The sequence below is a fragment of the Engystomops pustulosus genome, chromosome 3, assembly GCF_040894005.1.
Source record: "Engystomops pustulosus chromosome 3, aEngPut4.maternal, whole genome shotgun sequence".
Taxonomy (NCBI): Eukaryota; Metazoa; Chordata; class Amphibia; order Anura; family Leptodactylidae; genus Engystomops; species Engystomops pustulosus.
The window spans coordinates 18,849,665-18,874,993 of record NC_092413.1 but is presented as its reverse complement, the minus strand read 5'-3'; the positions used below and the strand labels follow the sequence as shown (position 1 = coordinate 18,874,993).

The 25,329-nt window shown below is 43.9% G+C and overlaps 1 protein-coding gene across 3 annotated transcripts in view; it reads left to right on the top strand.

Annotated features, from left to right (window-relative positions):
- SERTAD4 (SERTA domain containing 4) overlaps window positions 1–25,329 on the top strand; it is a 38,474-nt gene that overhangs the window by 5,665 nt on the left and 7,480 nt on the right. Inside the window, exons 1-3 of one of the 3 annotated variants that reach the window (XM_072140212.1) lie at window positions 6,221–6,718; window positions 9,045–9,236; window positions 14,052–14,164. In XM_072140212.1, coding sequence (XP_071996313.1) covers window positions 9,062–9,236; window positions 14,052–14,164 — 288 coding nt within the window. In that variant the 5' untranslated portion in view covers window positions 6,221–6,718; window positions 9,045–9,061. Of the gene's footprint in view, window positions 1–6,220; window positions 6,719–9,044; window positions 9,237–14,051; window positions 14,165–25,329 lie in introns of those variants that run through there. The other 2 variants (XM_072140211.1, XM_072140210.1) reach the window with 2 other exon arrangements.

The window sequence follows — 25,329 nt, the reverse complement described above, 5'->3', positions numbered from 1 at the left end:
ACCAGGGTAACAGAGGGTTAAAATCTTTACTCCAAAGTTACGTTACATATCCAGATACACCTCAGAGTAGGAACTGACCACATTTCGACTCCCTGGACTCTTAATCATAGTCTATGAAGTCTTATACAGTGACCTATGGATATGCCATACAAGGTCCCATCTATAGCGCCCCAAACCAAATGTCACAGACATGAATGGCATATCCATAAACAGGGGGAATATCCCACTAGTGATGGATTTACTATCAGTCAGGCCTAAATACTAGCCGCCTTCTTCGCTTACTCTCAGAAGAGCTTGATGACTTTTTATATTTATAGTCTAATGTAATATAGCGCAGCACTGTACAGTATGATATAATATAGTACAGTATGATATAATATAGTACAGTATGATATAGTAGTACTGTACAGTATGATGTAATATAGTACAGTATGATATTGTATAATAAAGTACAATATAGTATAGTACTGTATAGTATTATATAGTATAGTACAGTATGATATAGTCTAGTACACTATGATAAGCATAGTACTGTATTATATAGTATAGTATAGTACAGTATGATATATTATAGTACAGTATGAAATAGCATAATAAAGTACGATATAGTATAGTACTGTACAGTATTATATAGTATAGTACAGTATGATATAATATAGTACAGTATAATATAGCATAATAAAGTACGATATAGTATAGTACTGTACAGTATTATATAGTAAAGTACAGTATGATATAATATAGTACAGTATAATATAGCATAATAAAGTACGATATAGTATAGTACTGTACAGTATTATATAGTATAGTACAGTATGATATAATATAGTACAGTATAATATAGCATAATAAAGTACGATATAGTATAGTACTGTACAGTATTATATAGTATAGTACAGTATGATATAATATAGTACAGTATAATATAGCATAATAAAGTACGATATAGTATAGTACTGTACAGTATTATATAGTATAGTACAGTATGATATAATATAGTAGCCCGGGGTCCAAGCCTTCTAGGGGGCCACCCACTGAATTTTATACTGCGAAGGACCTTTACCCATGAAATCCTCAAGCATCTGTTCCTGCTCTCAGTACACATGTACACAAGAGCCATTTTTGGACCTTTAAAGGTCCTACAAAGATCTTAAAACCGTAGACTGAAAGCAGCAGAAGGGACACATCCTCCATTCTCCAAGAAGCTGATTCTAGTCCCAGATGTAGGAAGTGATTCCAGACTTGTGGGGTCTATAATATTCATACAGCCTAGGGCACATGGGGGTCTTATCCTCCCCTGGATACAGTATAGTGCAGTAATATAACATGTATAGTGTAATACAGTATAGTAATATAACATGTATATTGTAATAGAGTATAGTGTAGTAATATAATATATAGTGTAGTATATTGTGGCTTAGTATGGTGTACTATATTAGTAGCATCTCCTGCATCCCCCAGTATACATGGTTCCCCAAGGCTCGGCGTCATTTGTATGCAGTAGGTCTGGTGGTCTACCTCCTGCCATGGAGGGTCTGAGTGTTACATGACTCTAGTAGTGAAAGGGTTTCTCCTCCGGACATACAGTGCTGCTTGGCTCTCATCCCGCTCTATGTGTGTGCATTTCTCACACGCATACAGTACACAGACTAAACCCCCACTAATCCCTCTGAGAAGACCGTCTGGCAATAAGGAGGGCCATTCTTCTGAGGGCTCCTGCAAAGCTGGCCTCAATTTCTGGATGCGGCTGCCAATACATCTGACTCACTCCCATGGAATCCTACCTTAGCTCTTTAATTCCCCTAGAAGGAGAACTTGTATAAGAAACATAAAATACACATAAAACATCCATTCCCATACAGAACCAGCGTCCATTAGGAATGTATGTCCGATTCCGCTATTATCTATATATAGCAATGACTGTAGTGACCTCTTTGTAGAAGATTTGATAGACGTGACGGCATCTTTCCAGGAATAGCGCCTCTTTGTCCTGGGGGATGTGTGGGATATTGCAGCTTAGACTCATTGATAACTGAAGAAGGTTGTTACATACACTACTCTTTATGACCTATAGGGGGCACTGTTTGATGTGTTGAATATATATATATTTTTTTTACAAATAATCTGTTGATCAGGAAGTCAAAAAATGTTTACAAATTTTTACTAAAGGTGCTATGAAGTAATGGAAGTAATAAGCGAAAATAATCTGAGTGATGAGTGAGAAGACTGTGATCTCAGACCACCACTGCTTTGCCGGCTGAAAGGCCTCCATTGAGAGATGTCTCACCATGACAACCCTTCTCTAGCTTTGAAGTTTGGACTGGTAATAAGCTGATTATTGTCAGTTCAGCTTCCGAAAACCCCTGTGAGCAGCCTTTATCACTGGAAGGAGGCTCCAGACGACCGTAATCTACACTTTCAGAGGCCATCCGAGCTGTATTGTAGTATTATATGCTTATAAATACATGTAGGGTTATCCACACAGAGGTTAGGCCTCCAACATGGCGACCATAATAGGATGTGGTAGTGGTGCACACATAAAAATAAAAACACAAAATATACTATCAGCTTCTTAAAGAAGGGTTGGTCCCACCTAAACTGATGGCTTTCTCTTAACATGAGTGGTGGTTGCTTGGTCTTGGATGGTAGCACCAACAGAGGTCAGAGGATGTGAATAATGAGCTACCCAAAAAATCTCAGTGACTTATAATGGCATCAGTTGAGTTCCGAAAGGTTCGACTGACTGACTAGGGCAGTGGTGGCGAACCTATGGCACGGGTGCCAGAGGTGGCACTCAGAGCCCTTTCTGCGGGCACTCAGGCCATCGTCCAAGGATAGAGTTCACCAAACACTGAATCTTCCTGTAGTCCCAGGCAACATAAGAGATGCTGCTCTCAGCACTATTTTAAAGCGACACTTTAGCTGTTTGGAACTGCAGGGAAAGTAAGAAGGTGTGGACAGAACTGCATTGTCTTCGTAGGTCCTCCTGCTGGACCCTTCATTCTTACTGTACAGAGAGACCCTGGAGAGAAGCTACAATGATAGTTTGAATTTGCCTTCCTTCTGTCAACTGTATTGGTGGCTTTAGGGGGCCGATACAATTGAAAGATGTGGCAAAACAGGTAGCAATAAGTACAACCCATTCACCAATAGACTCTCATTAGATCAGTGTTGGCCAATACCATGACTGGCCAACCATCTATTAAGGATGTGTGTGTCCGGACCTCATCTGATGAACAATTGGGTTTTTGAGTGATTTCGATATGTCCAATTCTTTTGTTTTTGGAGGAGAAGATGTGTCTCAAAACAGCTTCTACCTTTCCGTGAAAAAAAACTTTACATCCATGTAGTTGGGGAGTCCAGAAGACGAGTTGTCAGTCGGACAAGTGTTTGGCCAACAGCTATGTAATATATATGGCCGGTTTTACTCGTAATGTATGAGACTTCTTGCCTATTCCTCAGCAGTGTTCCTTCCCCTCCTGGCCAGCCTTCACATTATCACCAGATCACGCATCCATAGATGACTCCATACAAGTACCGTCTGGTGATGTCACCTCCGCTGGAGGAATAAATGACCCCATTGTTTTCTTAACAGTGATGGGGTGAACTGAATTACCGCCTTATATTGGTGAAATTGATCACGGAGCGATGCTGTTGCCTCATTCAATAGCTAGCATTTACAGTCTGGCTTATTAAATAACAGTCATGTAATACTATCCCTCCCCGGATTAAACCGCGCTCCTAGTAAAAGTCTTCAGACTGCCGGCTTCTGACGCGGGAGATTATACAATGAAGAAAGCCAGAGGACACTACAGGAAACACATTATTAAAAAAATGCATATGCTAAACCTTCAGCAAAAAACAAACTTTACCTGATGTGCACATATACCAGGGACCGGTACATTTTATAGGGTTACCGTTATGGCTGCCTCTGGGCAAAATAAAGTCATAGAGTTCCCTTTCTTCTACCCCATCATACCTACTAGGTGCCAATTTTGGTCTAATATAGATCATTTTCTTTGGTTCAAAAATTAAAGCTGCAGATACCTGCCTACTATGTGCTACACCTCTGCCTAGTCATAGTATGGCCATGGGCCTATGAAGCCAAGGGTGCTCCATCATCTACCCTTGTTTGCCTAGTGTTAGCTTCTGTTCTTATAAGATCATCACAACTTTATACAGTAGCTTACTACATCTTCCCTAAGTAGCGAAAGCTGATCACGTGGGGTTGAACGTGGACCCATGGCGGTCAAGTCCTTATTTTGACCCTTTGTGGAGAACTAAAAATTCACAGTTGGGATGTCTAAGTTGCCCCCAGAACCAGGCTCTGGGCCGAATCCCTGAATCAGACAGGACTGGGACATACCCACATTTGCTACAACTAGTTCTGAAATTGTATTGTATGTACTGACCAATTACAAGTGAATTCAAACCTACATGTTGTCCATTCCTCATATACAGAAATGGAAAAATATAACAACCCAGCGTCTTCAACCAAGGCCTCAGGAGTACTTCTGCTAAAAGATATTGTCTAATCTCATTACATATGGTGTCATCATGAATGATTAGGTGGTGAATACTGAAATAGAAATTGTGTCAGGAATCTAAAACTTTTAGAAAATCCTATATAATGTCCAGTTCCCACATAAAACCATTGCTGGTTAGCTGGTGGTTCCAATAAAAGTCTTCACTCGAGGGTTCAGGAGCATCAAGCCACATTTCTGCTAATGTATATTGTTTAATCTCATCATATACTGTGCCATCATGGATGATTAGGTAGTGGATATAGATGCAGACATTGCTTCAGGAAGCTTCTTAGAAATCCTATAACTAGTCCAATACCGATTTATAGAACCATGAAACCTTTGCTGGTTAGCTGGTGGATCCAGAAATTGCCTACTCTGCAGGGTACAGGAGCTTTAAGACACATTTCTGTTAATAGATACTGTCTAATTTGATCATATATGATGCCATCATGGATGACTAGTTGGTGGATATGTATATAGACATTCCTTTTAAGAAATCAGATATATCGTCCCTAAATATCGCAAGATTAATCCTTTGTTGTTTCGCTGGTAGACCCAGAAATAGTCTTTACTCCAAGGCTTCAAGCTACATTTCTGATAATTTATATTATATCATCTCATCATATATGGTGCCATGGTGGACCATTAGGTGGTACATATGGAGCTTCTAAGAAATCCTGTCCCTTACGTAAATCCTTTGATGGTAAAATGGTGGATCCAGATATTGTTTTCAAGGGCTTCAAGTTTCTCCTCTACAAATAGATCCTGGATCCTGTAGCGTGATGCCATCTTGGATGAACAGGTGGTACATATGGATATAGAAATTTCTTCAGGGACCTATATCTTGTCCTTAATGTACCGTACATTCTCTGATGGTAAATTGGTGGATCCAGATATTGTCTTCAAGGGCAAGTAGATCCTGTATAGTGTGATGTCATTATGGATGATCAGATGGTGGATTTGGATGTGGACATTGCTTCAGGGACCAGGAGCTTCTAAGAAATCCTAGATTTTGTCCCTACCGTAAATACTTTGATAGTAAATTGGTGGATTCAGATATTGTCTTCAAGGGCTAGTAGTTCCTGTATGTTGTGATGTCATCATGGATGATTAGATGTTGGATATGGATATAGACATTACTTCAGGGACCAGGAACTTCTAAGAAATCCTATATCTTGCCCCCAACGTAACTCCTTTTAATGCTTAATTGGTGGATCCAGATATGGTCTTCAAGGGCAAGTAGATCCTGTATGTTGTGATGTCATCATGGATGATCAGATGGTGGATTTGGATATAGACATTGCTTTGGGAACCAGGAGTATCTATGAAATCCTTTATCTTGTCCCTACTGTAAATACTTTGATAGTAAATTGGTGGATCCAGATATTGCCTTCAAGGGCAAGTAGATCCTGTATGTTGTGATGGCATCATGGATGATCGGATGGTGGATATGGATGTGAGCCCTTTTCTTCAAATCCATCACTGTGTGGTAGAATAAAAAAGTGCAGAAAAAAAGTTACAAAAAGTAGAAATCTTAGGAGAACTTGCCTTGACTCTCTAAGATTTTGTGTTGCAATAATTTGTTGTGGAAATGTGTGGCGAGCCAGCGAGATGTAATGAGGCTGGGTGTAAGGGAAGGTGAGGATGAGAGGGGAGCGAGGCGGGGTGAGGAGCACAAAAGGCGAATGTAATGAGAGAGGGAGATACTGGGAGAAGGAGGCTGTGAGGCGGATGACTGCCTCCCAAACCCTGCTCCTGTTTAATATTCCGCCTGCTCTCTTCATATTGTGCTTGGCTCCTGTGGGATTGGAACTCACGGCTTGAAACTGAAGCCAATTTTCTGTCTTAATCTCACAATGTTTTGACTGGAGGCAGATCCAGTTTTAGTCCGAGTGGAAACTACCAAAGCATCACACTCTCTGCTTTTCATAAAGAGACGGATGGAGAGAACGGATCACTGGCTGCTGGGATAAGATGACATACAAGTGACCAAATGGAAAGAGAGAGGACGCTTAAGTAGATCCAGATAGACCTCCGCGCCGGGGGAAGAGAGAGGGGGATTTTTGGGATTATTCTGTGCCGGAATCTTTTGTACGGATCTGAAGGAAGAGCTTATTCATTATTTTACCTGGATCTTGAAAGAAAAGGTTAGTGGATGATATGAGCAGGGAATAGCCAAATGCAGGATTCCGGTAAGATACTACTACTACTCTCATCAGACACATGTTCTATAGGGTTAATACTATGCTGGTTAGTACCGTTGTCTTGCAACTTTAGGAACTTGGTTATTCTCCATGTATTTGGTGGGATTTCTCCAGCTCCCCCGACTCCTCTGACCCTCCAGCGATAATAATAGTCTTTGTACAGCGCTGCAGAACATGTTGGTGCTATATCAATATGATCCGGTGAAAACACCTGGTTAAAGTAAGGCAACAGCAAACGTGGGATGAAAGTATAGGTAGAAAAGCAGTTGATAAGCCACAGGTTGGAGAATGTAGATACAGAGTATATGTAAGAAGAAGGTACTAATGTATAGAATTCAGGGATGACTGCGGATTTACCAAGGCTAAGTTATCACTATGTACGAGCAATGCTGGGAGTTGTAGTTTTAGCAACGACTGAAGAACCACAGTTTGGTGACCAGTTCTCTACAGTATATGTAGATCAGAAAGTATTGCATTATACAAGCTATTTACTATATGCTCATTGCAACATGTAATACTGACCTAGTAAGACTAATAAAGTAGCAATGCTGGGAGTTGTAGTTGTAGAAAAAACTGAAGAGCCGCAGTTTAATGACCAGTAGTTTATATGATCATATAGCCTGGTGTTATAAAAGCTATTTATGCTCATTGCAACATGTTATACTGATATAGTAAGACTTTCTAAATGTAGAAGCAATGCTGGGTGTTGTAGTTGTGCAACAACTAAAGAGCTACAATATGGTGACCGCAGATCTGCATTGTCTGCAATAAGATAAGATAAGAATTGTTGTATAAAGATTGTAACATGAACAGGTAAGTAGTTCATATGTAGCAGAGCTATAATTATGCACAAGCAATGCTGGGAGTTGTAGTTCTTTAACAAATGAACCATAGGATGGAGAAAAGTGATGCCCAGTATATGTTATTAGAAAGTACTGCTAAAAGATAGTCATTGGTAAAGTCAGTGAACCAGTACTACAGGGAAGAATACACCAAGCAATGCTGGGAGTTGTAGTTTTGCAACAGATGCAGAGCAGGTTGGAGATGCCAGTTCCAGTGTATAGTAACAAGAAGGCGCAGATGTGTAAAAACTATTGTAGTCTCTGCTAGAGTGAATGGATAAGAACTGATGTGATCTCCATGCACAGGAAATGCTGGGAGTTGTAGTTTTGTAAGAACTAAAGAGCAACATGTTGGAGAGCAATGATCTCTCTGTATAGGATTCTTTGTATAACTCATCATCTTTGATTGAGTAGCTGGACAACTACCACAGGTGGAGCAAACCTATCACATTTCACAGACAATGATGGGTGTTGTAGTTAAGCAACTATAGGTCGGAGGCCACTTACCGGCAGTAGATTTAATAAGAACTATGATCCACCATATAAAATCAGATGAGTATTGGACAAGTATGATGTAGCAAGACTAAGACGAGTAATGTTGAGAGTAGTAGTAGTAACAATAACTATAGTACGGAGGTAATTGTTCTCAATGGACAAGTACTACTGATGTAGATGAGCAATGCTGAGAGTTATAGTTTTGTAACTACTAAAGTGCCACAAACAGAAGATCCACAGTAAAAAGTACTGATGTATATAAGCTGGTAAATCTTCAGTGCCAAAGCCAATGGGCAGGTACTACAAACCGCAAGCTATCAAAACATACAAGCAATGATGGGAGTTGTAGTTTTAGAACAATTGGACAAACCTGAGACGAAGACGTACTAAGTCCTAAGGCTGAATGGACAATTCTACACGTGTAGCAAGTTATACCCCTGCACAAGCAATGATGGGAGTTGTATTTTAGCAACGGTGGTTGGATCTAATCTACAGGATATGTAATAACAAGGTAGTATATGCAGGTCGGTCAAAAGGACAAGCCGGTCTGTGCTGAGCAATGCTGGGAGTTGTAGTCTACTGGACATGTATAGATTTATAGTTATAGCCTTGTGTAGAGTCAATAGGCAAGTGCTACAAATGGGAAAAGGCTAAGACAGTCCATGATGAGAGTAGTTGTTTGCTACAGCACTGGGGTCACAGATTGGAGACCACCGGTCTATAGTATACTATCTGTAGTAGGGTGCTATGCTATAAAAGATACGTCCATACGGTAAAGTCTGTGCTACTACTGATATACAGAGGCAAGTCAATACCCAAGCAATGCTAGGAGTTGTAGTTTTGAGTAATTCTAGGTATATATATACAGAAGGGTAAGGTATGACAATGCACATTCAGCTCTGCTACATCCACCATTAGTCACGGTAGATGGCAGTGCCCGCTGGCACCCATCCTTACACATTGTTCTGTCTTGGCAGATTACTGGCGATAAGAGATGACTGTGGTCCTGTCCATGAACAGATTCTGCAACCCCATAACCTCAGAAGGGACCGCAGAGATCGCAGAGTATCGCAGCGTCTGGGAGAGCGACCACCAGCCCAAGGCCAGCGGCTCGTCCAGCTCTCCCCATGCCCAGCACCAGGAGCACCGACTGTGTGACTCTCCTCCAGGTAGGTGTCTGTCACAGGATGGGATGATGGGAGTGATAGTACAGGTGCCGCTGCAAGTTAAAAAGGTCATTCAGGAACACTACTTCCTGATCAATCTACAATGGAAGGGAGGGTAGTGATCCCTACAGAAAGTCCAACTTCTTACTGTCCAGAGCATATCTATCCATTATCTATCTATCTATCTATCTATCTATCTATCTATCTATCTATCTATCTATCTATCTATCTATCTCATATCTATCTATCTATACATCTCATATCTATCTATCTATCTAATATCTATCTATCTATCTATCTATCTATCTATCTATCTATCTATCTATCTATCTCATGTCTATCTATCTCCTATATATCTATCTATCTCATATCTATCTACCTCATATCTATCTATCTACCATCTCATCTATCTATCTATCTATCTATCTATACATCTCATATCTATCTATCTATACATCTCATATCTATCTATCTATCTATACATCTCATATCTATCTGTCTATACATCTCATATCTATCTATCTATACATCTCATATCTATCTGTCTATCTCATATCTATCTATCTATCTATCTATCTATCTATCTATCTATCTATCTATCTATCTATCTATCTATCTATCTCATATCTATCTATCTATCTATCTCATATCTATACATCTCATATCTATCTATCTATCTATCTCCTATCTATCTCTTATCTATCTATCTATCTCATATCTATCTATCTCATATCTATCTATCTATCTATCTATCTATCTATCTATCTCATAGCTATCTATCTATCTCATAGCTATCTGTCTATCTCATATCTATCTATCTATCTATCTATCTATCTATCTATCTATCTATCTATCTATCTATCTATCTATCTATCTCCTATATATTATCTATCTCCTATCTATCTATTATCTATCACATATCTTTCTATCCCTCCCTCCCTTTATGTATCTTTCCACACAAGACGCCTCAGTGACAGGTCCATCATATAGAAAACCATAGTAATAATCTTCTGGTGTTATTCACCTCATTTCCATAGTTACCCATCATCAGATAATTCTGGATAAGGTTGGATCCTGATAGATATAATGACGGCGTCTCTTCCCTCCTCCCAGACAGATATCACGAGCGCTGGAGAACAAACAATAATAAGATGTAGGTGACATGATGGATGCCGCACATTATGTAACGCTCACATACTGTCATTATCACATTTCCCAGTTTATTTTTCTACGTAGAAGAGAACGCACGGCGAGGAATATTATAGATATTTCTAACAATATTACGGATAATCCTGACACGCCGTGATACATTAAGATTACATGGAAAGTAATGTATCCATTAATTTCTATATAAAGACAGCCTTGTGATATTCACTATAGAACATTTTCCCTTACATATAATATTAAGGCAGCCATATTAGCTTCCAGCGCATGCGGTGATAAGCGTCTGCTAGTCAGGCATGGCGCTGCTTATCATACAGAAAGAAAGGCAGCCATATTAGCTTCCAGCGCATGCGGAGATAAGCGTCTGCTAGTCAGGCATGGCGCTGCTTATCATGCAGAAAGAAAGGCAGCCATATTAGCTTCCAGCGCATGCGGTGATAAGCGTCTGCTAGTCAGGCATGGCGCTGCTTATCATGCAGAAAGAAAGGCAGCCATATTAGCTTCCAGCGCATGCGGTGATAAGCGTCTGCTAGTCAGGCATGGCGCTGCTTATCATGCAGAAAGAAAGGCAGCCATATTAGCTTCCAGCGCATGCGGAGATAAGCGTCTGCTAGTCAGGCATGGCGCTGCTTATCATACAGAAAGAAAGGCAGCAGGAAGATACAAATATATGGGGGAGTGTATCATATTCTTGTGCCAGCGTATGATCCAAACCTCACCCTGGCACCCGAAAGATATCCAGTGGCGCAGGCGCACTTGCTAGGCCACGCCCCTCCCAGACCAAGTGGAGTAGGGGGCTGGATGGGCATGACAAAATCACTGTTTGTAACCTGATTTAAGGGGTACAACCCATGATAAATGCCCCCAATAACCTTCTCCTACCATCCTGACATGATTAAACGCAATGGATCCCTTTGCAACTATTGTTAGCGTTCAAATGTTTCTTTTTTTGTCTCCTTGGTAACAGACTACAAACAAACCCAGTGTAGTCTGATCCAATCGTCACACTCCCATATATCTATTCCCTGCTTCTTACTATCACACTAAAGGGGGATATATCAGGCAGTTCTGTGAGCATACAAGCCCTGAAATATATATATATATGCACCTATATTCCCCATTATTCTACGTCCGCGCAAAGTGGGTGTGAAGGGGGCGTGCCAAGCGGCAGAGTGGACCGTTGCAGGTCGTTCCTGCCCTGTGTCTGTACCAATAGCCTGGGCAAGAGACTGGCGCAGGCTGTGGTGCAATTATATGCCAGGCCGGAGCTGCAATCCCCAACTGATTTATCCAGAGGTCGGAGCCTGCTGATAGATTTGGCGGGGGATGGGAACACATAATAGGCTAGGACTCCATGAACTTGTACAGGCAGGCCCCGGGTTAAGTAAAAGATAGGTTCCATAGGTTTGTTCTTAAGTTGAATTTGTATGTAAGTCAGAACTATATATTTTATAATTGTAGCTGCAGACAAAAAAATTTTTTGCCCAAGTGACAATGGGAGTTTTAAAATTTTTTGCTGTAATGGGACCAAGTATTATCAATAAAGCTTAATTACAGACACCTTACAGCTGATCATTGCAGTCTGGGACTATAGTAACATCCAGAGAGCTTCACTAGAGGTCACAGTGGGCAGAGGGGTCCGTCTGTAACTAGGGGTCGTCTGTAAGTCGGGTGTCCTTAAGTAGAGGACCGCCTGTATATGTTAATTCCCCCACTTAATGTATGTGTTCAAGAAGTTGTTCCAGATAGACTGGAATACGACTGCAGAATCAGACTGCACTGTGTTTGTTTGTAGTCTGTTACCATGGAGACACATAAGTCTGTAGAGAAGCTGTACAGACAAAACAATTATAAGCCAAGTTACCAAATTTTTCCTCTTTTTTTTTTTTTTTTTTAATCGATGCTTTATTGCTGCCAGAGTAGACACAAGGAATTGGCCTTGTGTCAGCGCCATTAATCTCAGTAAAGATCAGACCATTCGTAGCTTTATTCCTGCCGTGTACAATGTGAATTGTGACTGAAAGACGTTAGATCCGGATCTTTTTACTTGGAGAACAAAGTAGATTTTGAAAATTTTTTTAAAATTGTTGACGTAAATTAGAGAGTGACCTGTATGACCTTCCGGTCCCTTATCAATGTTTGATACTGATGAACCATCCACAGTATAGGTTTCCCATTGGGGGGTCCGATACCCGACTGTTGTGGGTTCTGGAACAGCTGATCGGTGCATGGTCTCTGCATCAGACCCCCAGAATCTACTAGTGAACATCATCCATATCAATAATCTATATGGGACCAGAAAACCACTTTAAAGGGGTTGTCCATTTGTAGGTATGCAAAGCTTAGTCATAGTCTACAGTTCTCATGGGAAGTACAAAAAGTTCAAGAAAGGACCCAAAAATAAAAAATAAATCCCACTCCTAATGCTGATCTATGCCCCCACATATCCATTTCTATGGGGACCCTGTGTGTTTGTCTTTCCCCATTGTTTCCTAGTAAGATGTAGAGCTCTATACAAGAATAATTGGGTGCACCCAACTCTTCACCCCATGGTGTGGCCTCTTTTTTCCATTTCTAGCCCATGATTACAAAAACATAACCTCTTACCTCCAGAAACAGCGCCGCACATGTACACGGGTTATGTGCGGCATTGCAATTTGTTCCCTTTTACTTTTCCCATTTGTTATCTGGTTTTCATTGGTCAGGAGATAACCGTCTTACCTTGGGATCACACATTATAATTCTGATGAATGGTGGGGGTCTCAGCGCTCAGACCTCTAACCTGGGGGCTGCCATAGGCACTGGGCTGTATAAAAATGATGGACCCCCACAAGTCTATTTTCCTAATGGTTTGATATTTACTGCCTACATATAGTATCAGAACCAAGTTTTTTTGGAACAGGGTGGGCTCCCTTCTGTCAACTTTCAGTTCAGCAGTTTGAGGACCTTTGGAGGACCTATAAAGGTCCTGGAAGGGCTCTCATAGACATGTATTTTGAGAGCTGGCTTACATGTAGGAGGATTTTATGGATGAAGCCCCAAGTTTGATACTATTATTATCAAACTTGGTCAGTGGTTTAGGTGGCCATGGCTTCCCTAGAAGAGGGTTGGCCTCGGGCGGCTGCACAAGCCGCCCTTGTTATAGTCTGGCAATGCTGCTACCTAACAGAAAATCCAAAAGATCTTTAACATGGTACAACCTTTATAATCCAACCCATTTAATCTGCAATACCAAACACCACCTAGAAGACTTTGGCCTCGGGCGGCCGCACAAGCCGCCCCTTATAATAGTCTGGTACTGCCACTACCCACCAGCATGTTATCCCCTATCCAAAGGATCCATGGTACAACCCATTTCATCTGCAATACCAAACACCACCTATAGACAGGTGTGGCGCTGTTTAGGGAAGTAACTCCCGACTTATCATGTTAGAACATTCCATTGGAAATTCCGTATATCTCCGAGGTACGAGGTGTATACAAAGAGGTGAATGTAAATGTGTGATAATGGCGCCATTCCCGTTATAACATTTGCGCTGTGTGTTTTCCCGCTACATAGATCAATGTGCGCCATGATATATTCTGTTGTGTGTTTTGTTTGGAGAACCTCAGGCGAACTGCATGTCATCTGTCATATCTGATTTATTACCACAGAATCACATTACAGGGGAATCTCACATCCAAAAACTGCTTCCAAGAGCACTTACTTTAAAAGGAAATATGTAGAAGAGGATTATCATCTGCCGCTCAACAGCTGTAGTCATAAAGTACGTGGTGTTTCGTCTGTTTTACTTATTCTGTTACATCACAGCGATGGCTTCTATTATGTTTGTATTATGTCTATTGTTATATGCTGATAGCTTATACCAGCCGTGTGTATATTACATGTCATCACGTTAGAGGTGATGGACTGATAGATAACAAGATATGGTAGATATGAGATAGATAGATATGAGATAGATAGATATGAGATAGATATGAGATAGATAGATAGATAGGAGATAGATAGATAGGAGATAGATAGATAGATATGAGATAGATAGATAGGAGATAGATAGATAGATATGAGATAGATAGATAGATATGAGATAGATATGAGATAGATAGATAGATAGATAGATAGATAGATAGATAGATAGATAGATAGGAGATAGATAGATAGGAGATAGATAGATAGATATGAGATAGATAGATAGATAGATAGCCTCTGCCTGCGCACACTCTATGATGTCATCAGTCGGCGCCACCGATGCATCATACAGTGAGAGCAGGAAGAGCGCACAGAAGGACGTCCATCTACCCGCACTGCTACACAGGAACAATGGGAAGAGGAAGCTGCAGGGAGCGCTGGAGGTAAGTACTGAGTTTATTAATTTTTTTTTTATGTCCCATGGGGTATTTCATTAATTAGTTTAGATCTGCTGGAAATTTAACTACTGAAGGGTGGCTACTGTACATTTCATGAAAAAGGGATGATGCTGGATATTTCATTCCTGAGGGGAGGCTGCTGGACATTTCATTACTAAGCAGAGGCTGCTGGACATTTCCTTACTGAGGGGAAGGCGCTGGACATTTCATTAGTGAGAGGAGGCTGCTGGAAATTTCATCAGTAGGGGAGGCTGCTGGACATTTCATTACTGAGGGGAGGCTGCTGGACATATCATTATTAAGCAGAGGCTGCTGGACATTTCATTACTGAGGGGAGGCTGCTGGACATTTTATCAGTGAGGGAAGCCTGCTGGACATTTCATTACTGAGGGGAGGCTGCTGGACATTTCATTACTGATCAGAGGCTGCTGGACATCACCTTAATGAGGGGAGGCTCCTGGACATTTCATCAGTTATGGGATGCTGCTGGACATTTTATTTAGTGAGAGGAGATTGCTGGACTATTTATTAATGAGAGGAAGTTGCTGGTCATATTATTAGTGAGGGAAGGCTGCTGGACAATATAAACATATATAGTATATGAGCATGGTGCTGTGTGTATGTGTGTATATGTCTGTGTAAAATATATGTGTATTCTCAAGTGAAATGTGTGGAATGGGGGTGGCAGCAGGAGTTTAGGTATATTGGGCCCTGATCCAATTCGCACCAGCACCCACTGAAGTCTTGTTACACCACTGCATATAGATATGTACATGACACATAGATAGATATGAGATAGATAGATTGACGGAATTTTGTCTTTTAGACATCTGTATGTGTATACTTGGCCTTCTCAGCTCCATGTCATGGTAGTATATAATGGTGTTAATAAGCAGTTGTAATTATCTATATTTATACAATATTAAAGGAAATTTACCACCAAAATCCATCCTGATAAACCAGGGATATTACTCCCTGATCCAGGCACCGGGACTGTAGTATCTTCTTATATTTGTTATCCATGGCCTCCTTCCTTATAAAATCAACTTTTATAATTATTCTAATGAGTCAGAAGCTCCTCTCCTCTTCTGTAGCTTCACAGGCTGTTACACTGTGCAGTAGAACTTCCAGCCACCTGCTGTCATCTCTCATAGTGAGTCAATCACGAGAGTGGGAATGAATTGGCAGATTATAAAACCGTGTTGCAAATCTATTCACCATCTTTGGGCACAGCAGGTAGATAGGGATGGGAGATAGTCCAAGGCTAGCCCTGGATATTTCAGGCAGTTCCATAGAAAATGTATGGATCAGAAGCTCAACTACAACTCCCTCCAGACAAGCAAAATATTGGTGTGTCACATAATTGGACTCCTGCTGATTCTGTAATCTGTGGATAAATCATCAAGAACTTTTATTATATCTTGGAAAACCCTTTCAAATCCATATAAATTTTTGAGAGAGGATTTCCTGGTTTTAGGAAGGTCCCACAGTTTCCTGTAGCCATTTCACAAGATCATTAGGGAGAATGTTACACAATGAACTCTGGGAATTGTATGCAAATTAATCAGGAAGGTCATACAGTCTAGTGGAATTGTTACACAAGAACATTAGGGATATTTTTACACAATGCACCCTGGGAAATGTATGCAAATGAATCCTTTCATGTGTCAGAGACATTGCAGTATGGATATGAAGAAGATAGAAATATATATACAGTATATAGATATGTGATAGATAGATAAATATGAGATAGATAGATAGACAGATAGATATGAGATAGATAGATAGATAGATAGATAGATAGATAGATAGATAGATAGATAGATAGGGGATAGATAGATAGATAGATAGGAGATAGATAGATATGAGATAGATAGATAGATAGATAGATAGATAGATAGATAGATAGGAGATAGATAGATAGATAGATATGAGATAGATAGATAGATAGATAGATAGATATGAGATAGATAGATATGAGATAGATAGATAGATAGATAGATATGAGATAGATAGATAGATAGGAGATAGATATGAGATAGATAGATAGGAGATAGATAGATAGATAGATAGATAGATAGATAGATAGATAGATAGATAGATAGATAGATAGATAGGAGATTTTTGACCGCATTATATCCCCTATCCTTTATGTGTGGCAGTGAGTTCTGGGGCTCACACACATACCCAGACTGGTCAAGGTGGGACTCCAGTCCAACCGAAATATTTCGCTTGTAGTTACTTCCCCCAGGTCCATCGGAGCACGTCAAATAGCGACTGTAGAGGAGAACTAGATTTCTTCTACATATTACAGTCCAGAAGGGGGCACCATCATTTCTGGCTCACCTACAGAGCAGCAGTCCAGATTCCTTCCACCATAAAACCTGGCAACCTGGGAACCCAGGCCCAACATGGACCAACTACAGCTGACCAAAGCCAAAATCATGGCACTGATAAACAAGGCCCAAGAGGAACATGTCAGTGACTGGAGGACCACCATAGAGCTGAGGATCTACCAGGGTCTACAGAGAGACTACAAACTGGCCCCGTAGCTGAATAACCTGCCAGACCCCAGAGACCGCCAGATCCTTAGCCGCTACAGACCGAGCACCCACAACCTGCCATGGAGTCCGGGCGGCACAGACAAATGTACGTGCCCAGGGAGAGGAGACTGTGCCAACAGTGCCAGGACCAGGAGGCCACCGAGGAAGAGGTCCACCTCCTGCTATTCTGCTGTGAATACTCAGCAGTGAGGAGAGAGACTTCAGGAGACTCTTAGATCTCCTCCCGGACCTCTGCTCCATAGAGGAGGGAGAGAAGATCCATCCTGCTGGTGGGAGAGGAGACCACAATGGGCGCACAATATGTCACTGCCGGCCATAGACTGAGAGACACGTGATACTATGAACTATAATAACCCCACAAATCCCAGGTCCTTTTTACCCCATGTCCCCATGACCCTATTTATAGAGTCTGGGGCCACTGAGGCTCATTAGCATAATTTGAGAAACCATGTTATTGTAAAAACAAGGTCATAAGAAGCTATAAGAAAAGCAGATCCTGCCAGAGGGGGCACTCACCAGTATGTCAGTGTGCTTGGTTTACAATCCTTCATCCTGGTGCTAGATGTCCTTTAATTACAGACACCTGTGATAACTGTTACAGCTGTTTATTGGAGTCTATGAATACAGTACAGTAAATTACCAATATCCAGAGGTCCGTTTGTAACTAGGGGTCGTCTGTAAGTCGGGTGTTAAGTAGGGGATAGATAGATAGATAGATAGATAGATAGATAGACAGATAGATATTGAGTCTTGTCCTTCCTTCCCCCTGGTGGGTCATTGAGTCTCCATGTGACACCTGTGGCTGCCCGGTAATAACATATAGGTGACATTATATTCACAAGGGGGCACAGATATTGCTGCCAACTTTGGGTCCTCTCAGGGACAACCATCAGATCTTCTGTAAATTAAAAAGCCAAATCAGTAATTGGACCCAGTAGTGTCTATTAGCTCGGATGTCTCCGTGGGATATCGTAGTAGCTACACTCGTATTCTCTTCACTTCTAATTGTTATCAGATTAATGAGTAGAAGAGACACTTATGTAAGATAAAACATGAAGAATATATATAATAATAGAAGTGTTTTATATAAAATACAGCAATGAAGGACAGAATTCCCAAGACTCTTTTTTTTTTTTTAAATGTGGCGGTTTTTCCGAATCCTTCGGGTTTTCGTTCGGCCACGCCCCCCGATTTCCGTTGCGTGCACGCCAGCGCCGATGCGCCACAATCCGATCACGTGCGCCAAAAACCCGGGGCAATTCAGGAGAAATCCGCACAAATTGGAAATATTCGGGTAACACGTCAGGAAAATGCGAATCGGGCCCTTAGTAAATGACCCCCAATCTCTTTAAGAGCATATGAACATGGTAGAGGGGTATCTGTCTTTGGACAAACCTTTTACCATACCCCAGAGCCTTTCAGGCTTATTAGCATAATTATAAAAGTTGATTTCAGAAGGAAGGAGGCCACGGATAACAAGTTCGCATAGATGGTGAATAGATTTGCAACACGTCTTTGTAATCTGCCAATTCATTCCCACTCTCGTGATTGACTCACTGTGTGAGATGACAGCAGGTGGCTGGAAGTGCTCGTGCACAGTGTAACAGCCTGTGAAGCTACAGCAGAGGAGAGGAGCTTCTGACTCATTTGCATAATTATAAAAGTTGATATTAGAAAGGAGGAGGCCATGGATAACAAATATAAGAAGATACTACAGTCCCGGTGCCTGGATCTATGAGTAATGTCCCTGGTTTATCATGATGGTAGATTTCCTTTAGCTGGTGGTTTGGTGCAGTGTTCCAGTAGACATGGTCCAGGACATTATCACCAATAGTTATGTTAGTTGTACCCTCCCGGGCTGGTAATTTTGTTGTCTTTTATGCTTGTATGAGTTGGTCCATATGTTATCGGTTGCCATGTCCTGCCAATGGGAACCACCTACAGGTCCTTTCCCCCCATCCACCAAAAATAATGGAACCCGAGCCCCCGCACACCGTGTAATTCTAAGAACATCTTTACAAAATTAGGGATTTTCCAAAGCAAATTTAACCACGTTTATTTTATTGACCTGTATTGATGCCCCTTTTCCACTACTTCATGTGCCAACTACACCCTAAAGTGAGGTGCGAGCCCCGCGCCCTGCCCATCCCGGGTCCACTGCCTTGAATAGACTTGTTCAATGTGCCTGGCAGCGATTCTCCAACACGAGCATGACATCATGGACGCTGACATAATAGACAGGCAACAGCTAACTCTTTCCTGCCCTGCCCATCGCCCATAACACTAAGTGGGTGGCATGACTGCACGGGATGGAAACGGAATATTCCGGAATAATATACTGCCAGATAATATACTGCACATACAAGACTGTATACATAATTCTCATATCTATGGTATATCTATATCTATGAGCACGTGATTTTGCAGTAGGAAAAAAGAAAGTTTACAAGATCAGACTACACTGGATTGTCTGTAGTCTGTTACCATGGAAATACACAAGTCTGCGGGTATAAACCGGTAGTGAAATCTTTCAATTATTTGCTGAAATGAGAACACCCCTTTAACCATAGCTTCTTCCAAAAACAGCGCCACACCTGACCATGGTTGGTGTTGGTATTGCAACTCATCTCCATTCATCTCTGTTCAATACCATCACAAACCATGGTCAGGAGTGGCGCTGTTTTTGGAAGAAATTAGCCATGTTTTTCAACCTCTAGACAACCACTTTAAGTTCCAACTAAATCTTAAAGGGAGCCATATTTTACCCCATTAAAATACCCCCCCCCCCTTGGATAGGTGATTAAATGTCCTTTCTAGAATTATGTGAAATCTCACCCATACACCTTCCTCCATAGTAATGTGAGAATGAGCAGAGAAGAGTCATATTTTACCTAAGATGAGAGGCTGCAGGGGGAATGTCAATTCAGACGCCCCTTTCTTCGATTCTATAGCACCTAGAAACATGGTGTGTACAGACAGTCACTGGGTTACGTACAAGATAGGTTCTGTGGGTTTGTTCTTAAGTTGAGTTCATATGTAAGTCGGAACTGTATATTATATAATTGTAATCCCAGCCAGAATTTTTTTTTGTCTCTTTGACAATTGAATTTTAAAAATGTTGGATTGTCATAAGAACCAGGATTAACAATAAAGCTTAAAGGAAATCTACCACCAGGATGAAGGATTGTAAACCAAGCACACTGACATACTGATGTGTGCCCGCTCTGGTAGAAGCTGCTCTTCTTGTAGCTTTGTATGCCTTTGTTTTTAAGAAAAAGAGGTTTTAAAAACTATACAGATGAGGCTTCGGGGCCCCAAGCTCCATTGACATCTGCAACATCCCCCACCGGGGCCTAGCCTTAAAGGGGAGGCCTGGAGACAGCCGGGGCCCGCGGTACCGGAGTGGCTGGCGGTTGCGGCCTAAGCACGCTGTTGTCACGGTGCTTGGTACGGGGGAACCGGAGGGCTGTCCTACAGCCTGGCAGGTCTCCAGCAGGGTGGTGTTGGCAAGAAAAGATGAGGGAGCGGCTGCTATAGCGGATCTCCCTGGGGCAACCCCTTAATGTCCCGAGTGTGAGTCTCTGGGTGATGGACAGGGTGCCGGTGATGAGGGTAGTTGTAGTAGCAGGGACCAGACGGAGACAGAGGTTGAAGAAAACAACTTACAGTTCGTTTATTGGAACCGCAGGAACATCAGCAACGTGCCTTTAACAAGATGGTGGAGTACTGGAGAGGTATTTGGAGGGAGCCACAGGATGTAGTTCACCAGCCTGGATGTGGAGGGCAGGCTGGGAGGCAGCTGTGTCCTAGAGGATGCTTCAGCTCGGTCCTGGATCTCTTCAGGTATCACCCTTGAAGGTAGGATGATACCCCTTTCCTCACTACACTAACTCTAGTCTAATCTTCCACTTCAGGCAGGGGCTAGGCTCTTCCTGCACTGGTCTGGTATGCTAGAGTCTCTGAGCTGCTGCTCAGCTAACTACTCTCTGCTTGCGTCCTGCAGACCCAGGGGGCCTGACTAGGACCGGTCTCTTCTCCCTTCTGGGAGAGACTGCTCTCTTCTCTCTCTGGGGAGAGACTCCTCCAGAACATTCTGGGCTAGGGGTTTTATTACCTTCCCTTGGTCAGGTGGTGGCTGCTCCTCCAATTACCTCTCAGTGCACAGAGACAGGATGTAACACAGACATTGGTCAATAGCATCTTGCATTATACAAAATACTTAACCTCTGCCTTGCCAGGCAGGATTAACCACTGCAATTTCCCCTTGATCCTATAAGGACCATGTAGTGTAATGTGATGTTACCTACAGATGGGACGTATTCGCAAGCACTACCTCGCCATTGCATCGGCGAGGGTGTTGCATACCCCGGGGGCAATTGAAAGAGCCGCCCTCGGCTCGACTACAGATGTTTTGAGGGGGCAGAGGTGGCTAAGGGCACTTCTGGGAAGTGCAGGCTATGTGAGGTGTAGGGACAAACCGCCCATGGTCCTGGAGACAGGCACCTGGGTTGGTGTCGGACTAAGACAAAAATATGTAAGAGCTGTATGACAGTTGGTCGCTGACGCCATTAAACCGAACTGTACAGTAGGAAAGGTGTGGTGTCATGTCCTGTAATCCACTCCTTGCACCAAGGCCTGTATATTTGTTTGATCAACGCTTCTTCCCTGGCGGCAATTATATGGTGTCTATCTGCATTGCATGAGCATATGCGACACGAGTACCTCCTGACTGACATCCTTACCCATGTATGAGTGGCGTCCAGGTGCTATCTGTGTAACACCCCCGGTCCCCGTAGGACCCGCAGTTTACGGACTACCCCCATGTGCAAACCTCAGTTTGAGGGATCAGGTAGCGGTCAGTGTTTTACACAAAAAGACGGTCCGACACAGCCACACTACAACCTGAAAAGCCTATGAAAGGGTTAATGCAGACTACTGGCAGATATGACAGTGTGCAACAAGTTAGCAAAATCACATTGGCTTAGGAGCCTAATGGGTACACATCTTATAACATAACGTTACAGAGGTGGATAGGCTACTCAAAGTAGCACGGTAGCAAATGTCTCTTTTCCTGCAAAGAAAAGGCATAAAAAGGTGCATGCAGAATGTCCGTACCTAAAAGGAAGGCATTAAGTGCAAAAATAATAGTCAATATACACAGCAACTTTTCCTTGGAATTGGCAAAAGTCTCTCAGAAGGTCTCTACTGACAAAGTCCATCTTCTGGGTACAGCCCTTGATGTGGGGAAAAGTGCAATGAAAGAAGCAAAGGGTCTCCTCTATTTGGAGAGGGACAGAGTCCTTTGAAGAAATCTCCGCTGTGGCAGAGGAAGGGTGCTATCATAGCACATAATCTCTTGACTGAGATAAATAAGGGTAAGAGTCTCAGGAAAGTCTCTGGCTCTTTGGGGAAAATGGAGATATACACAATATGTACAATGGACAAAGTACCTGGAGAGGGCGACAGCCCTTCAGGGATTAGTCAGTATCACTGGGTTCAGCAAAGACAGGATCCAGCTCCTGCAGGGAATCCTGTGCATCCTCAGCGGGAGTAGGTGCCGGCTGGGGACACCCGGTGGCAGCAGTGGGTACTGCAGGTGCAGCGACATCCTCCGGACCTTCAGGGGGAGGAGCGCTGTCGCCCGGGGTGTCGGCTGTTCCAGCCGGAGGCTCAACTGAGCCAGGGACCACAGAGGGGTCCAGGAAAAAGTAAACGGAGTCCAGCGGCCGCGCCGCGGCTCCTTCCAGCTCCGGTTCTTCCGGGGCCGGGTCATCACCCCATTGGTAACCGGCAAGGGGAGATGCGGGCCTAGATGGAACCTCCGGACAAGGTCCACTAGCCGGGATGTCCTCTCCCACAGAGGAGCCGCGGGACCTGACAATGCTCCCAGCAGGGGAGCCGGTGGGGGTGGCGCCCTGTATCATGCCCGGCCCATGGATGGCAATGGGGCCCGTACTCACGATTACCGTGGATGGGGCATTCACATGGGTCACCGCCCGGGGACTCGCAGCCGAGGAAGAGGAGGTGTTCGGGGACTCCGGCCACTCGTCGTCCTCATACCAGTCATCCTGCGGGTAGTAGCGGTCCTCATCGGAGTCGGGGATCCGGATCACACCAGCCGCCCAGGGTCCTCGGGGTCCTTCCTGCAGGGAGAACTCGATACACTCGCCTGGCTTGAGGTTGTGCAGGCTCTCCGGCAGATCAGGCCTCTTGACGGACCGGCGGGGTATAAATACTTCCCGTCCGGTATAGTCCTGGGTAGCGAAGCCATAGCCCTTCCGCTTGTCGAAGAACCGGACCATGCCGGTGGTGCGATTCTTCTCGACCCAAGCTCCAGCTGTAGATCGACCGGCCATGTACCGCTGGGCCTCCTTTTCTCGGCGTCGCTGGTCCGAGACAGCGTCTCGGAGTCGCCGGCGGGCGGCCTCACCTCGGCCTTGAGGCTGCGGAGGTTTCGGTGCTGGGGCTCGTGGCTCCGGTTCGGGTTCGGATCTCCTCGGACGACAGGTAGGTGCCGGAACAGGAGCAGGAACCACCGGAGGGTCAGGAACCACTACAGCGGGGCTAGCAGGCCGCGCAGCAGGAGGAGCAGGCCTCGGAGCAGGTGGAGCGGCAACACTAGGCCCAGGCGTTGGCTCCGCAGGAGTCGGGGTCTCCCCACGTGGCGCCTCCACGTGGACCCGCGGTACCGGGATGGTAGCCGGGATAGGGACGAGGAACCGCCCGGGTGGAATTTGATACTGCGTCACCGTTTGGTAGCATGTCCTGGTGACGAAGGCCCGAGTCAATCCTCGGTGCAGCCGATGTCCAGCGGAGGGTCTTCGGACAGGCTGCGCAGAGACCACCACCATAGTCTCCAATACCTCATAAAACTCTGGACGCTCCACAGGAGGGAAAGGCGGAGGACCCCACATGGCGTTGTCCTCGCTGCTCAACATCCACTTGAGATCTGGCGCTTCTCTGAGGCAGGGCAGGAAGTCCGCCTCGAGCCAGTGGGAGGAGTCCGAGTCCTTCCCGCCAAGAGCTGTGGCGGGCTCTAATTTTTCCTGCGCCACAGGAGGCGGGGTTCGCGCGCTTCGCGCGTGGGTGGAGCTTGATGCGTCATCTGGGTTTCCCGCCAGTGAAGGTTTTGGCGGGCTGGAATTATTTGCTGCGCCACAGTTTCTGAGGGAAAAATCTTCGGGCGCGGCAGCGCCGGATGTAGCAGAGCTGGTACAGTTCTTGCCAGGATTAACCTCTGGAGTGCGGGAGCGGCGCTCGACCGCACGTGGCAGCAGGATAACACAGTTCATTCCAGAAACACACAAGTCCTTGGGCCTAAACCCGGATGGCAGCAGGGTTAGGCAGCACAGTCTTTTAATAAAGTACAGTCTTTAGTGCCAGGATAAGGCACAGAAGTAAATATCCTGTTCGTGACGCCACTTGCAACATCCCCCACCGGGGCCTAGCCTTAAAGGGGAGGCCTGGAGACAGCCGGGGCCCGCGGTACCGGAGTGGCTGGCAGTTGCGGCCTAAGCACGCTGTTGTCACGGTGCTTGGTACGGGGGAACCGGAGGGCTGTCCTACAGCCTGGCAGGTCTCCAGCAGGGTGGTGTTGGCAAGAAAATATGAGGGAGCGGCTGCTATAGCGGATCTCCCTGGGGCAACCCCTTAATGTCCCGAGTGTGAGTCTCTGGGTGATGGACAGGGTGCCGGTGATGAGGGTAGTTGTAGTAGCAGGGACCAGACGGAGACAGAGGTTGAAGAAAACAACTTACAGTTCGTTTATTGGAACCGCAGGAACATCAGCAACGTGCCTTTAACAAGATGGTGGAGTACTGGAGAGGTATTTGGAGGGAGCCACAGGATGTAGTTCACCAGCCTGGATGTGGAGGGCAGGCTGGGAGGCAGCTGTGTCCTAGAGGATGCTTCAGCTCGGTCCTGGATCTCTTCAGGTATCACCCTTGAAGGTAGGATGATACCCCTTTCCTCACTACACTAACTCTAATCTAATCTTCCAC